The following is a 12,724-nucleotide window of genomic DNA, read 5'->3' as shown; positions in this document are numbered from 1 at the left end:
CTAGGAAAAATTAAAAAGTGGACAAGCAGTTACGTTGTGCATATGAACTTGCCTAAAGTATATAAAAAAAAAAAAAATTACACCAGAATCCAGAAATGCTCTGCATCACGGGTTGTTTGTTGTCTTAGGGACATTTCTAAAGGGAATATACTTCACGATTCTCTCACCATCAAGAGAAATGAAAATAAATTTAAATGTTAAAGAAAATGAGAGTATAAACAGTTGGAAATTAGTTACTATTCCTCAGATTACCAGAGTGTCAAATGATTTTTCACTCTCATTCACTCAGGTCCAAGCAAAGATTAAATCTTGCCTTTGGTTAAATTCCACAGCTCCAGGTCAATGAAATGAATTTTTAAAGTGTTGATGAATCATGTCTGAGCAGTCCCAACCAGACAGCTCAAGAACAGGTACAGTACTGTATTTAGAAGACCAGAGGAAAAAGAGCAAAAGAAAGGAAAATAAATGCACAAAATAAAAGAGGTACATCCAATTAATAAAGACATAAAAGGAAGAGACAATAAAATTCCTTTCGTTTTTGTGGACTCAACCTGACCTACACGTCAGCTAACTCTATCTAGCTCATATCCCATTATCTACAGGAAGTGAACAAATTTCTCATGCTCTCCCAAGTAGGAACAGAAATGTAAAACAAGAAAAAATGAGACTGGGTTAAGCAGGATGAATGGGGGCTAGCAGAGAAAAAACAGTGCTGGTGTGTGAGGAAGAATCCGGGTAGAAGGCTTGGCATCGCCACCAAACAACTCCAACAGCAGCAAAGCTCTCTGAGCCACGCCGACATTATCACTACATCGCCAAGTTAAAAACACAACTGTAACAGAGGTCCTGCAAAGCCTAACGTTAAATTAATTCCTTGGGACATTTTAATATATCTATGCATGTATTTTTACCTATTTTCAGAGAATAAGACAAACTTTTCTTATTATTACATGTACAATTCACATGTGTAAACACAGCATGCATCTTATATAATGTACTCCCTAAAAAAAAGCAATTATTACTTTAAGTCACCATTACTGATCTTTTCAATTTCAATCTTTTCACCAGGTCAGATAACTGTAGTCACAGCTCCTCCACATATCACTATATACGAGAAAGGACTCAGAAGTCACTTCACGCTAACTTTAAAAAGTCCAAATAAAAATTTCCTTAAGGAGGGGGCAGAGCAAGATGGCGGAGGAGTAGGAGACCTGGATTTCGTCTGGTCTCAGGAATTCAGCTGAATAGGGATCAAACCATTCTGAACACCTACGAACTCAACAGGAGATCGAAGAAAAGAATAGCACCAACTCTCTGAACAGAAAAGTGACCACTTTCTGAAAGGTAGGACGTGAGGAGAAGTGAACCCGAGGCGATATTCGGGAGGATAGACGGTGGGGGAGGGGGTCTCCATGGGCCGCTTCTGGCAAGTGATAGAGCCACGGAGCACAAAATCGGAACTTTTAGAGGTCGGCTCTGCTGAGGGACGTCGCTCCAGTGGCTAAGCTGGGGGTGGAACCCTCACAGGACAGTGTGGTCTCAGGACCCTCGGGGTCACAGAAAGACTCGGGGTGCCTGAGTGCAGCAGAGATCCCAGGTATCGGAGCGGGGAAGCCAGCTGCAGAGACAGAGCCAAGGCGCAGCCTCTCAGCTCGGGGTGGCCATAAACTGTGATTCGCGGCCCAGTCGGGCCACTGCTCCTCCAGCAGGGACCCAACTAGCGGCAGATCCGGGGAGACTCCCCTTCCTCCCCCGAGAGGAGCGGCGCGGGAGCGGACCGCAGGGATCTGCTGGGTTTGGAGACTCCACACCAAGTCGGGTGCCAGAGATAGAAACGCTTGGTCACAGGCCGGGTGAGCACGGAGTGCGGCCGGAGACCGGGGAGACGGGAGTGACTGACTGCTTTTCTCTGGGGGCTCACTGAGGAGTGGGGCCCCGAGTTCTCGGCTCCTCCGGGGAGGAGATTGGAGGCCACCATCTTCACTCTCGTCCTCCAAAGCCGTTCGGAAAGCTTGCAGGGAACAAAAGCTCCAGAGAGCAAACCCCAGCAGATTACTTAGCCTGGACCGACAGGGGCGGGGCAATTCCGCCTCCGGCAAAGACATTTGGGAACCACGGCAACAGGCCCCTCCCCCAGGAGATAAACACAAACAGCCAGCCAAGACCAAGTTTACTGATCAATGAGAAGGGGAGAACTCCAGCGCTAGGGGAATACTGCACATAGAATTCATGGCTTTTTTAACATGATTCATTAGTCTTTCAAAGTTAATTTTTTTTAACATTTTTTTTTGGATTTTTCTTTTTCCCTTCTCAACCAACATCTTATCAACCCCTTTTTAAAAAAAAAAACATTTTTATTTTTCATTTTTAGAGTCATATTCTACCCCTTCATAGTAGTTACCCTTATTTTGGACATATATATAATATATATATAAGTTGTTCTCTCTTTAAAATTTTAAGATACACTTTCTTCTAACAGATCAAAATCTACCCTAAATCACTAGTGTATGGCTTTGTTCTAGTCCCCTGCCTGATCACATTCTCTCCCTTTTTTTTTCTTTTTTTTTAAATCTTTTTTCAAACAACTTCTTATCAATTCCTTTTATAAAATCTTTTATAATTTTCATCTTTACAGTCATCTTCCATCCCTTCATTGTATCAACTTATTTTGTACATATATAAGTCTTTCTTTCTTTAAAATTTTAGGAGGCACTTTATTCTAACAGACCAAAATATACCCAAAATCTAGTATGTGGCACTGATCTATGCACTAGCCTGATCATATTTGATCATATTCTGTTTTTTTTTGTTTTCTGTTTTTGTTTGTTTTTCTCTTTTTCTTTTTTTTTTTCTCTTTCTTTTTTCTTTCTTTCCCTTTCTTATCCCCTGGTTTCAGGTCTTTTCTGATTTGTTTAGAGTATATTTTCTGGGGATGTTGTTAACCTGTTAGCATTTTGTTCTCTCATTCACCTATTCTCCCCTGGACAAAATGACAAGACGAAAAAAATCACCTCAACAAAAAAAACAAGAGGTAGTACCGTCTGCCAGGGACCTACTCAATACGGACATTAGTACGATGTCAGACCTAGAGTTCAGCATCATGATTTTAAAGATACTAGCTGGGCTTGAAAAAAGGTTGGAGATTATTAGAGAAACCCTCCTGGGGAAATAAAAGAACTAAAATCTAATAAAAGAACTAAAATCTAACCAAGCTGAAATCAAAAAGGCTATTAATGAGGTGAAATAAAAAATGGGGGCACTAACTGCTAGGATAAATGAGGCAGAAGAGAGAATTAGAGAAATCTGAGAAAAAGAGAGAGAAACAACTACTGGATCATGAGGGCAGAATTCGAGAGATAAGCAATACCATAAGATGAAACAACATTAGAATAATTGGGATCCCAGAAGAAAAAGAAAGAGAGAGAGGGGCAGAAGGTATATGGGAGCAAATTATAGCAGAGAACTTCCCTAATGTGGGGAAGGAAACAGGCATCAAAATCCAGGAGGCACAGAGAACCCCTCTCAAAATCAATAAAATTAGGTCAACACCCCGACATCTAAAAGTAAAACTTACGAGTCACAAGAGACAAAGAGAAAATCTTGAAAGCAGCTCGGGAGAAGAGATATGTAACCAATAATGGTAGAAACATTAGACTGGCAACAGACCTATCCACAGAGACCTGGAAGGCCAGAAAGGACTGGCATGATATCTTCAGAGCACTAAACGAGAAAAATATGCAGCCAAGAATACTATATCCAGCTAGGCTGTCATTGAAAACAGAAGGAGAAATAAAAAGCTTCCAGGACAAACAAAAACTAAAGGAATCTGCAAACACGAAACCAGCCCTACAAGAAATATTGAAAGGGGTCCTCTAAGCAAAGAGAGAGCCTAAAAGCAGCATAGATCAGAAAGGAACACAGACAATATACAGTAACCGTCACCTTACAGGCAATACAATGGCACTAAATTCATATCTTTCAATAGTTACCCTGAATGTAAATGGGCTAAATGCCCCAATCAAAAGACACAGGCTATCAGATTGGATTAAAAAACAAGACCCATCAATATGCTGTCTGCAAGAGACTCATTTTAGACCCAAAGACACCCCCAGATTGAAAGTGAGGGGGGGAAACCATTTACCATGCTAATGGACACCAAAAGAAAGCTGGGATGGCAATCCTCATATCAGACAAATTAGATTTTAAAACAAAGACTGTAATAAGAGATGAAGAAGGACACTATATCCTACTTAAAAGGTCTATCCAAGAAGAAGATATAACAAATTGTAAATATCTATGCCCCTAACATGGGAGCAGCCAATTATATAAGGCAATTAATAACAAAAGCAAAGAAACACATTGACAACAATAATAGTGGGGGACTTTAACACCCCCCTGACTGAAATGGACAGATCATTTAAGCAAAAGATCAACAAGGAAATAAAGACTTTAAATAACACACTGGACCAAATGGACTTCACAGACATATTCAGAACATTCCATCCCAAAGCAACAGAATACACATTCTTCTCTAGTGCCCATGGAACATTCTCCAGAATAGATCACATCCTAGGTCACAAATCAGGTCTCAACTGGTACCAAAAGATTGGGATTATTCCCTGCATATTTCCAGACAACAATGCTTTGAAACTAGAACTCAATCACAAGAGGAAAGTCGGAAAGAACTCAAATACACGGAGGCTAAAGAGCATCCTACTAAAGAATGAATGGGTCAACCAGGAAATTAAAGAAGAATTTAAAAATTCATGGAAACCAATGAAAATGAAAACACAACTGTTCAAAATCTTTGGGATGCAGCAAAGGCAGTCCTGAGGGGAAAATATATAGCAATACAAGCCTTTCTCAAGAAACAAGAAAGGTCTCAAATACACAAACTAAGCCTACACCTAAATGAGCTAGAGAAAAAACAGCAAATAAAGCCTAAACCCAGCAGGAGAAGAGAAATAATAAAGATCAGAGCAGAAATCAATGAAATAGAAACCAAAAGAAAAGAGAACAGATCAATGGAACTAGGAGCTGGTTCTTGGAAAGAATTAACAAGACTGATAAACCCCTGGCCAGACTTATCACAAAGAAAAGAGAAATGACCCAAATCAACAAAATCATGAATGAAAGAGGAGGGATCACAACCAACACCAAAGAAATACAATTATAAGAACATATTATGAGTAACTCTATGCCAGCAAATTAGACAATCTAGAAGAAATGGATGCATTCCTAGAGATGTATCAACTACCAAAATTGAACCAGGAAGAAATAGAAAACCTAAACAGACCTATAACCACAAAGGAAATTGAAGCAGTCATCAAAAATCTCCCAAAAAACAAAAGCCCAGGGCCAGATGGTTTCCCAGGGGAATTCTACCAAACATTTAAAGAAGAATTAATACCTATTCTCCTGAAACTGTTCCAAAAAATAGAAATGGAAGGAAAACTTCCAAACTCGTTTTATGAGGCCACCATTACCTTGATCCCAAAACACACAAAGACCCCATCAAAAAGGAGAATTACAGACCAATATCCTTGATGAACATGGATGCAATAATTCTCACCAAAATACTAGCCAATAGGATCCAACAGTACATTAAAAGGATTATTCACCATGACCAAGTGGGATTTATGCCTGGGCTGCAAGGTTGGTTCAACATCCGCAAATCAATCAACGTGATATAATATATTAACAAAAGAAAGAACAAGAATCATATGATCCTCTCAATAGATGCAGAGAAAGCATTTGACAAAGTACAGCATCCTTTCTTGATCAAAACTCTTCAGAGTATAGGGATAGAGGATACATACCTCAATATCATAAAAGCCATCTACAAAAAACCTACATGAATATCATTCTCAATGGGGAAAAGCTGAGAGCTTTCCCCCTAAGGTCAGGAACGTGGCAGGGAGGTCCACTCTCACCACTGCTATTCAACATAGTATTAGAAGTCCTAGCCACAACAATCAGACAAAAAAAAGAAATCAAAGGCATCCAAATCAGCAAGGAGGGAGTCAAACTCTCACTCTTTGCAGATGATATGATACTTTATGTGGAAAACCCAAAAGACTCCACCCCCAAACTGCTAAAACTTATTCAGGAATTCAGTAAAGTGGCAGGATATAAAATCAATGCACAGAAATCAGTGGCATTCCTATACACCAACAACAAGACAGAAGAGAGACAAATTAAGGAGTCGATCCCATTTACAATTACACCCAAAACCATAAGATACCTAGGAATAAATCTAACCAAAGAGACAGAGGATCTGTACTGAGAAAACTGTAAAATACTCATGAAAGAAATTGAGGAAGACACAAAGAAATGGAAAAACGTTCCATGATCATGGATTGGAAGAACAAACATTGTGAAGATGTCAATGCTACCTAGAGCCATCTACACATTCAATGCAATCCCCATCAAAATACCATCCACTTTTTTCAAAGAAATCGAACAAATAATCCTAAAATTTGTATAGAACCAGAAGAGACCCCAAACAGCCAGAGGAATGTTGAAAAAGAAAAGCAAAGCTGGCGGCATCACAATTCCGGACTTCCAGCTCTATTACAAAGCTGTCATCATCAAGACAGTATGGTACTGGCACAAAAACAGACACATAGATCAATGGAACAGAATCGAGAGCCCACAAATGGACTCTCAACTCTATGGTCAACTCATCTTTGACAAAGCAGGAAAGAATGTCCAGTGGAAAAAAGACAGTCTCTTCAACAAATGGTGTTGGGAAAATTGGACAGCCACGTGCAGAAGACTGAAACTGGACCATTTCCTTACACCACACACAAAAATAGACTCCAAATGGTTGAAAGACCTAAATGTGAGACAGCAGTCCATCAAAATCCTAAAGGAGAACACAGGCAGCAACCTCTTCGACCTCAGCCGCAGCAACTTCTTCCTAGAAACATCGCCAAAGGCAAGGGAAGCAAGGGCAAAAATGAACTATTGGGATTTCATCAAGATAAAAAGCTTTTGCACAGCCAAAGAAACAGTCCACAAAACCAAGAGACAACCGACAGAATGGGAGAAAATGTTTGCAAATGACATATCAGATAAAGGGCTAGTATCCAAAATCTATAAAGAACTTATCAAATTCAACACCCAAAGAACAAATAATCCAATCAAGAAATGGGCAGAAGACATGAACAGACATTTTTCCAAAGAAGACATCCAAATGGCCAACAGACACATGAAAAAAAGTGCTCAACATTGCTCGGCATCAGGGAAATCCAAATCAAAACCTCCATGAGATACCACCTCACACCAGTCAGAATGGCTAAAATTAACAAGTCAAGAAACGACAGATGTTGGCGGGGATGCGGAGAAAGGGGAACCCTCCTCCACTGTTGGTGGGAATGCAAGCTGGTGCAGCCACTCTGGAAAACAGTATGGAGGTTCCTCAAAAAGTTGAAAATAGAGCTACCATACGATCCAGCAATTGCACTACTGGGTATTTACCACAAAGATACAAATGTAGGGATCCGAAAGGGTACATGCACCCCAATGTTTATAGCAGCAATGTCCACAATAGCCAAACTGTGGAAAGAGCCAAGATGTCCATCGACAGATGAATGGATAAAGAAGATGTGGTCTATATACACAATGGAATATTATGCAGCCATCAAAAGGAATGAGATCTTGCCATTTGCAACGATGTGGATGGAACTGGAGGGTGTTATGCTGAGCGTAATAAGTCAATCAGAGAAAGACATGTATCATATGACCTCACTGATATGAGGAATTCTTAATCTCAGGAAACAAACTGAGGGTTGCTGGAGTGGTGGGGGGTGGGAGGCACGGGGTGGCTGGGTGATAGACATTGGGGAGGGTATGTGCTGTGGTGAGTGCTGTGAATTGTGCAAGACTGTTGAATCACAGATCTGTACCTCTGAAACAAATAATGCAATATATGTTAAGAAAAAAAAAGATAGGAGGGGAAGAATGAAGGGGGGGAATCGGAGGGGGAGACGAACCAGGAGAGACTATGGACTCTGAAAAACAAACTGAGGGTTCTAGAGGGGAGGGGGATGGGGGATGGGTTAGCCTGGTGATGGGTATTAAAGAGGGCACATTCTGCATGGAGCACTGGGTGTTATGCACAAACAATGAATCATGGAACACTACATCAAAAACTAATGATGTAATGTTGGGTGATTAACATAACAATAAAAAATTAAAATAAAAAAATTTCCTTAAAAAACATTTTGTATAGTTAACTCTCATCAAGTAATTACTTTAGCACAGCCAAAATTTTTAATTATTGAGGAAAAATAAAGTGCCAACACCTGTCACCCTCTACCTCAATTTCCTTCCACCAAATTTCCACACCCATTCTTTCCTATTATAATAGAAAGTGACCTTTTCAACGTCAACTCTACTATAATCCCTACAAAGCCTTAGCATAATATTATGTCCTCTATTTTATTTTCAACCTCTCACTTTCTGATAGATTTTCAAATATGCAAATTTCCCCCTCAATTCCACATCACCCCTCTTTATAAAATTTTCTCATCCTATACTTATACTTCAAGCAAATCTATCCCAACAAAGTCAGCTATGATTTCTTTGGATAGATATTTTCAGTCTTCATTTTGCTTGTTATCTCTGCAACAAAGACTTCATCAAAATACCCATAATCTCTTATCCACAACCCTCATACCTTGTCTTAGCTAACTCCTATGCCCCTCCTTCAAGTCCTCCTTAGTCTTGACCCCGAAGGAAAGTTAGATCCCAATACTTCCTCTGTATGCTCAACACCCATCTCCCTAAGACCCCATCCTACCATCCCACTATGCCTTCTTCAATCCAAGCCTCTTGATAGATTACCTAGGTAATCTAGAAAACTAGGGATTATAATGATTACTTTATGTATAGTTCAACACTATTCAGCCAATTTTAAAGCAAAGCACCTGGCATATAATAAACCCTTAGTAATGTACAACTGCCTGAATTATGTTCACCCAATCACATATAAGCTGTTCTCACTGTAATTGATTCATCACCACAAAATAAACTAAATGCATGCTATGTCTCTTCAGGACCCAGAAGGCCCCTGTTAGAAATTTTCAAATACATTCAACATATTAAAGCTAATTCTCTATTTACTCAATTTAAAAAAATCTAAACATAATCAAGTCTTTAATAGTGACAGTTAATCGGTGTCAAAATGGATAAAAACAAAACATCACTGGAACTACCCAACTATGCATTTCCTAATCAAATAAAAAGTGTGTTGATTCAGTATGCACAATCCTAAAGAAAAAAAATACCATAAATATTAAATAGCATCTCTAGTGGGAAAATAGCTAGCTCTTATCCTACATCCTGCAAAGACCCATGATGTGGGGGTATATTAAAAGAAAAAAATTTAATTAAATCTGTATTAATGTTTTGGTCTTCCTAATCCTTTTATTTTTCAGATACTAACAATCAACATCTACAACATGGGTGCATCATGCTCACTAACTGCCAGAATTTCCATACAGGAGAGACTGAGGGGTTATGTTCTAGGATAGGCATGCATTTAATTTGAAATTGGGTTTGCTTGGCAAGCATATGATTTTACTTAGATTGTATGTTTACTTGAGATGGTTTTAGAGGAATGATGGAAATTACACCTGGGGATTGAGCCTCCCCAAGAGACTGCCACCAGTAATGCAAAACCTTCATTTTAAGCAGACCAAAAACCCATTAAAAAAGTAGAACTAATAGCAAAGGCTGCAATGGCCATTTTTACACTGTACATTTTATAAATAACTAAATAAAAGATGTAACACAACAAATACATAAACACTTAAATATGTCAAAGATGATTATTACATAAAATTAAATCACACTTAAATTTTCCAAAATAATTCTTATCAAGATGAGCCAAACACTTGAACTGTCTGGATGTGAAAAACAAACGGCAGTAACACTCTCAATATTTATAAGCTGGGCAAAGTTAAGGAGGAAAAATTCCCAAGAGATGCAAGAGAAATGTAAACAGATAAATTTATTCTTCTCTACTACTCTATAAATTGGAAAGAATATGAAAAAAAAGTTTCAATGAGGTGAAAAGAAGGGGTAGGATTAAAAATATCTGATCTTTCACACCTTATAAATTATTATTTATAATTTCATTGTACTGCCCATTTATGAACAAGAATGCTAAACTAGAACATAACACCTAATATTAATTTTCAATGTTCGTTAACATTGTGTGTTACACAGCTCGTATGTTAAAAACTGACAACAGAGTCAGCTTTAACATTTTTATATTACCTTACCTTATGCAACTGTAATGTTTAAAAGTGCTGGCAGCTTTCTGACATTCCAGGCACAACTGAATAGCTCCTGGATAGTCTTCCTCCTTAAGATAACAACAGAAGTCATTAAATAGGGCACAGTTTTTCCTAAAGTCCCTGAAAAAAATAAATCTCCGCTCATACTCCATCCAAAAGTTACAGAACCTGAAAATTTTAATTCCTCTTAAGTAAGGATTAGAATACCAATGATAGATAAATAATAAAATATAAAGAGACGACTAGCTCCAAGCCTAAAATGTATGCATAGAAAAAATATTCTCTTCCCTCATATACATAGTAACAGCCCTCTAAGACCATGACATGTGGATAAAGCCTACACAAAATAATAAGCTGCTTCACAGGGAAAGTGTTCTTTAACTGTTAATATATCTTCTTTCAGTAATGTTTATATAAAATGTTCCAAACCAGTATGAATTCCACTTGTAATCAACACTCAAGAGTTTTACCACCAAGAAATCAATAAATATTTTAAAACAAATAAAGTTGTTAGAAAGTGAAATATTCGGTCTATGGCCATACCATCTGGAATGTGGCCAATCTCAACTGATCTTGGAAGCTAAGCAGGGTTGGGCCTGGCTAGTACTTGGATGGGAGAAGTGAAATATTCATTAATAGCCTTGGAATGTTTTTATCATCTAAACAGTAATTTAATGCCAAATGAAATTTTCATATGCATTCCTCAAATCTAAGTTTAGAAGTAACACGGTGATTACCGAAAACCATAAAAAAGTTTTCCTATGCTCATCTCTATAATTGGACAAATGTACTTCAAACCAGTGGGGATGCTGAAATGATGACAAAGTACCTACCTGAAGGACCTCAAGTATTATGGGAAACACACACATTACCTTATGCTTTATAAAACAAGTACATAGAGAATGCTAAGAAAGCATCAAAGAGAAAACAGATGGCTCACTCAAAAAACCAATTATTATATGAGAGACCAAACATAACTCAAATATGACATATTCCTTAAATCATTCCTGTATGCTTGATACAAAAGATAATTTTATTGCTATTTGGGTGCAAATGCAATCAATACACTGAAGTTAACATTCCCACATTGCTACAAAGTAAACATTTCCCCAAATAAATTTTTCTAAATGAAATATGTCAATAGAAAAATGCTCTAGAGCAAGTACATTTACATGTCTAAAAATGTTCTTTATACCAAGTAGCAATTTGAAAGAAATACACATCTGAATGTTTTCCACTATAATTTTTCTATTTAATAGTGTCAGGATCACCAAATTTCCAAACTTTGTTTACTTACCTCCAGCATTTCACTTAAGCGCACATCTGTTCTTTGCTGGGAAAAACAAACAAACAAACAAACAAAACACAAAAGTCAAAGGTAAATCTGTTTCAACCATAAAATTAAGTTTTAATTTTTAAATAGTAACCTGTGTATACCAATGTTTTTATAGTTCTCAGAGATTTCAGAAGTCCAATCAGCAACTGACGTTTCCTTTGATTTGCAAGAAGGCCTAAACTAGCTTGAGTAAAACCTTCCTTGGCAATATTCAAGTGTCTGCAAAAAAGAAGAATAAATACTTAAATTTTTCTAATAAGAACACTATTCACAATTAGGTAACTGATGAGGTGGTATCCTCAATTACTCTTAAAATTAGGGATTGTGACTACTATTTGACAAATGTATTCAACGGCTCAATCTCAACCAGCATTACTCAAAGCATGGTGGGTGGACTGGTGCCAATCCTCAAACTGTTACTGATCCACCACAAGAAAAGTACAGAAATGGAGAGTAAGTATTAAAAAACTACTGAGAGCAAAAATTGATATAATTTTAAGTTTGATGAATTAATAAAAAAAACTGAGACAACATTCTCTATGTCCTAGGTTACTTTCTTAGTATTTTGTTTTTAGTACATTTTATAAAAATAGTCCAAAAAAATGGAAATTAAAAAAGAAAAAAAAATCTGATCCTTATAGTTTGAGAAGCATTAATCTAAACAGAACAGCAGTACGTTAAAGCCATAATGAGATTTACAGATATTTCATTTCAAACACACTTTCTTAGTGCAGGTTTTAGATCATAATATATATTCAGTTAATGAACAGTAGTCTAGAAGATTTGCTTTTAAAAGACAAACTCGTAAGTCATAATAAAAACTCAATTATCAATGACAGTTTCACAATTTTTCTTGAAATGTTTTCCAGCTTAAAAAACAAAATATTCATCAAATGCAATACCTCCTCCCATTTGTGCAGATAACAGCAGCTAACTGAAGACCCGTCTGTAATGAGGTAACTCTTTCAAGTTCCTATGGAAAAATTAGGTATAGGTTATTGTGGAGGCATTTTATTTTTCTTTATTATTCATATGATACTCTAACAAAAACTTTAGTGGGTTTCAAAGAAAAGCCTGCTTA

General features: G+C 37.5%; 1 protein-coding gene across 1 annotated transcript in view; it reads right to left on the bottom strand.

Moving 5' to 3' along the window:
• The window catches only part of VPS50 (VPS50 subunit of EARP/GARPII complex), a 139,923-nt gene that overhangs the window by 103,664 nt on the left and 23,535 nt on the right, over nt 1-12,724 (bottom strand). The window contains exons 6-9 of the mRNA XM_028119657.2: nt 12,546-12,616; nt 11,745-11,862; nt 11,605-11,640; nt 10,293-10,375 (exon numbers count right to left, since the gene is read on the bottom strand). Of these exons, the coding sequence (XP_027975458.1) occupies nt 10,293-10,375; nt 11,605-11,640; nt 11,745-11,862; nt 12,546-12,616 (308 nt within the window). The remainder of the gene's footprint in view (nt 1-10,292; nt 10,376-11,604; nt 11,641-11,744; nt 11,863-12,545; nt 12,617-12,724) is intronic.

This window comes from Eumetopias jubatus, unplaced genomic scaffold (assembly GCF_037043125.1).
Source record: "Eumetopias jubatus isolate StellerSeaLion01/CBP00866 unplaced genomic scaffold, mEumJub1_p1.0 scaffold_14, whole genome shotgun sequence".
Taxonomy (NCBI): Eukaryota; Metazoa; Chordata; class Mammalia; order Carnivora; family Otariidae; genus Eumetopias; species Eumetopias jubatus.
This window is presented reverse-complemented; position numbering and strand designations above follow the sequence as displayed.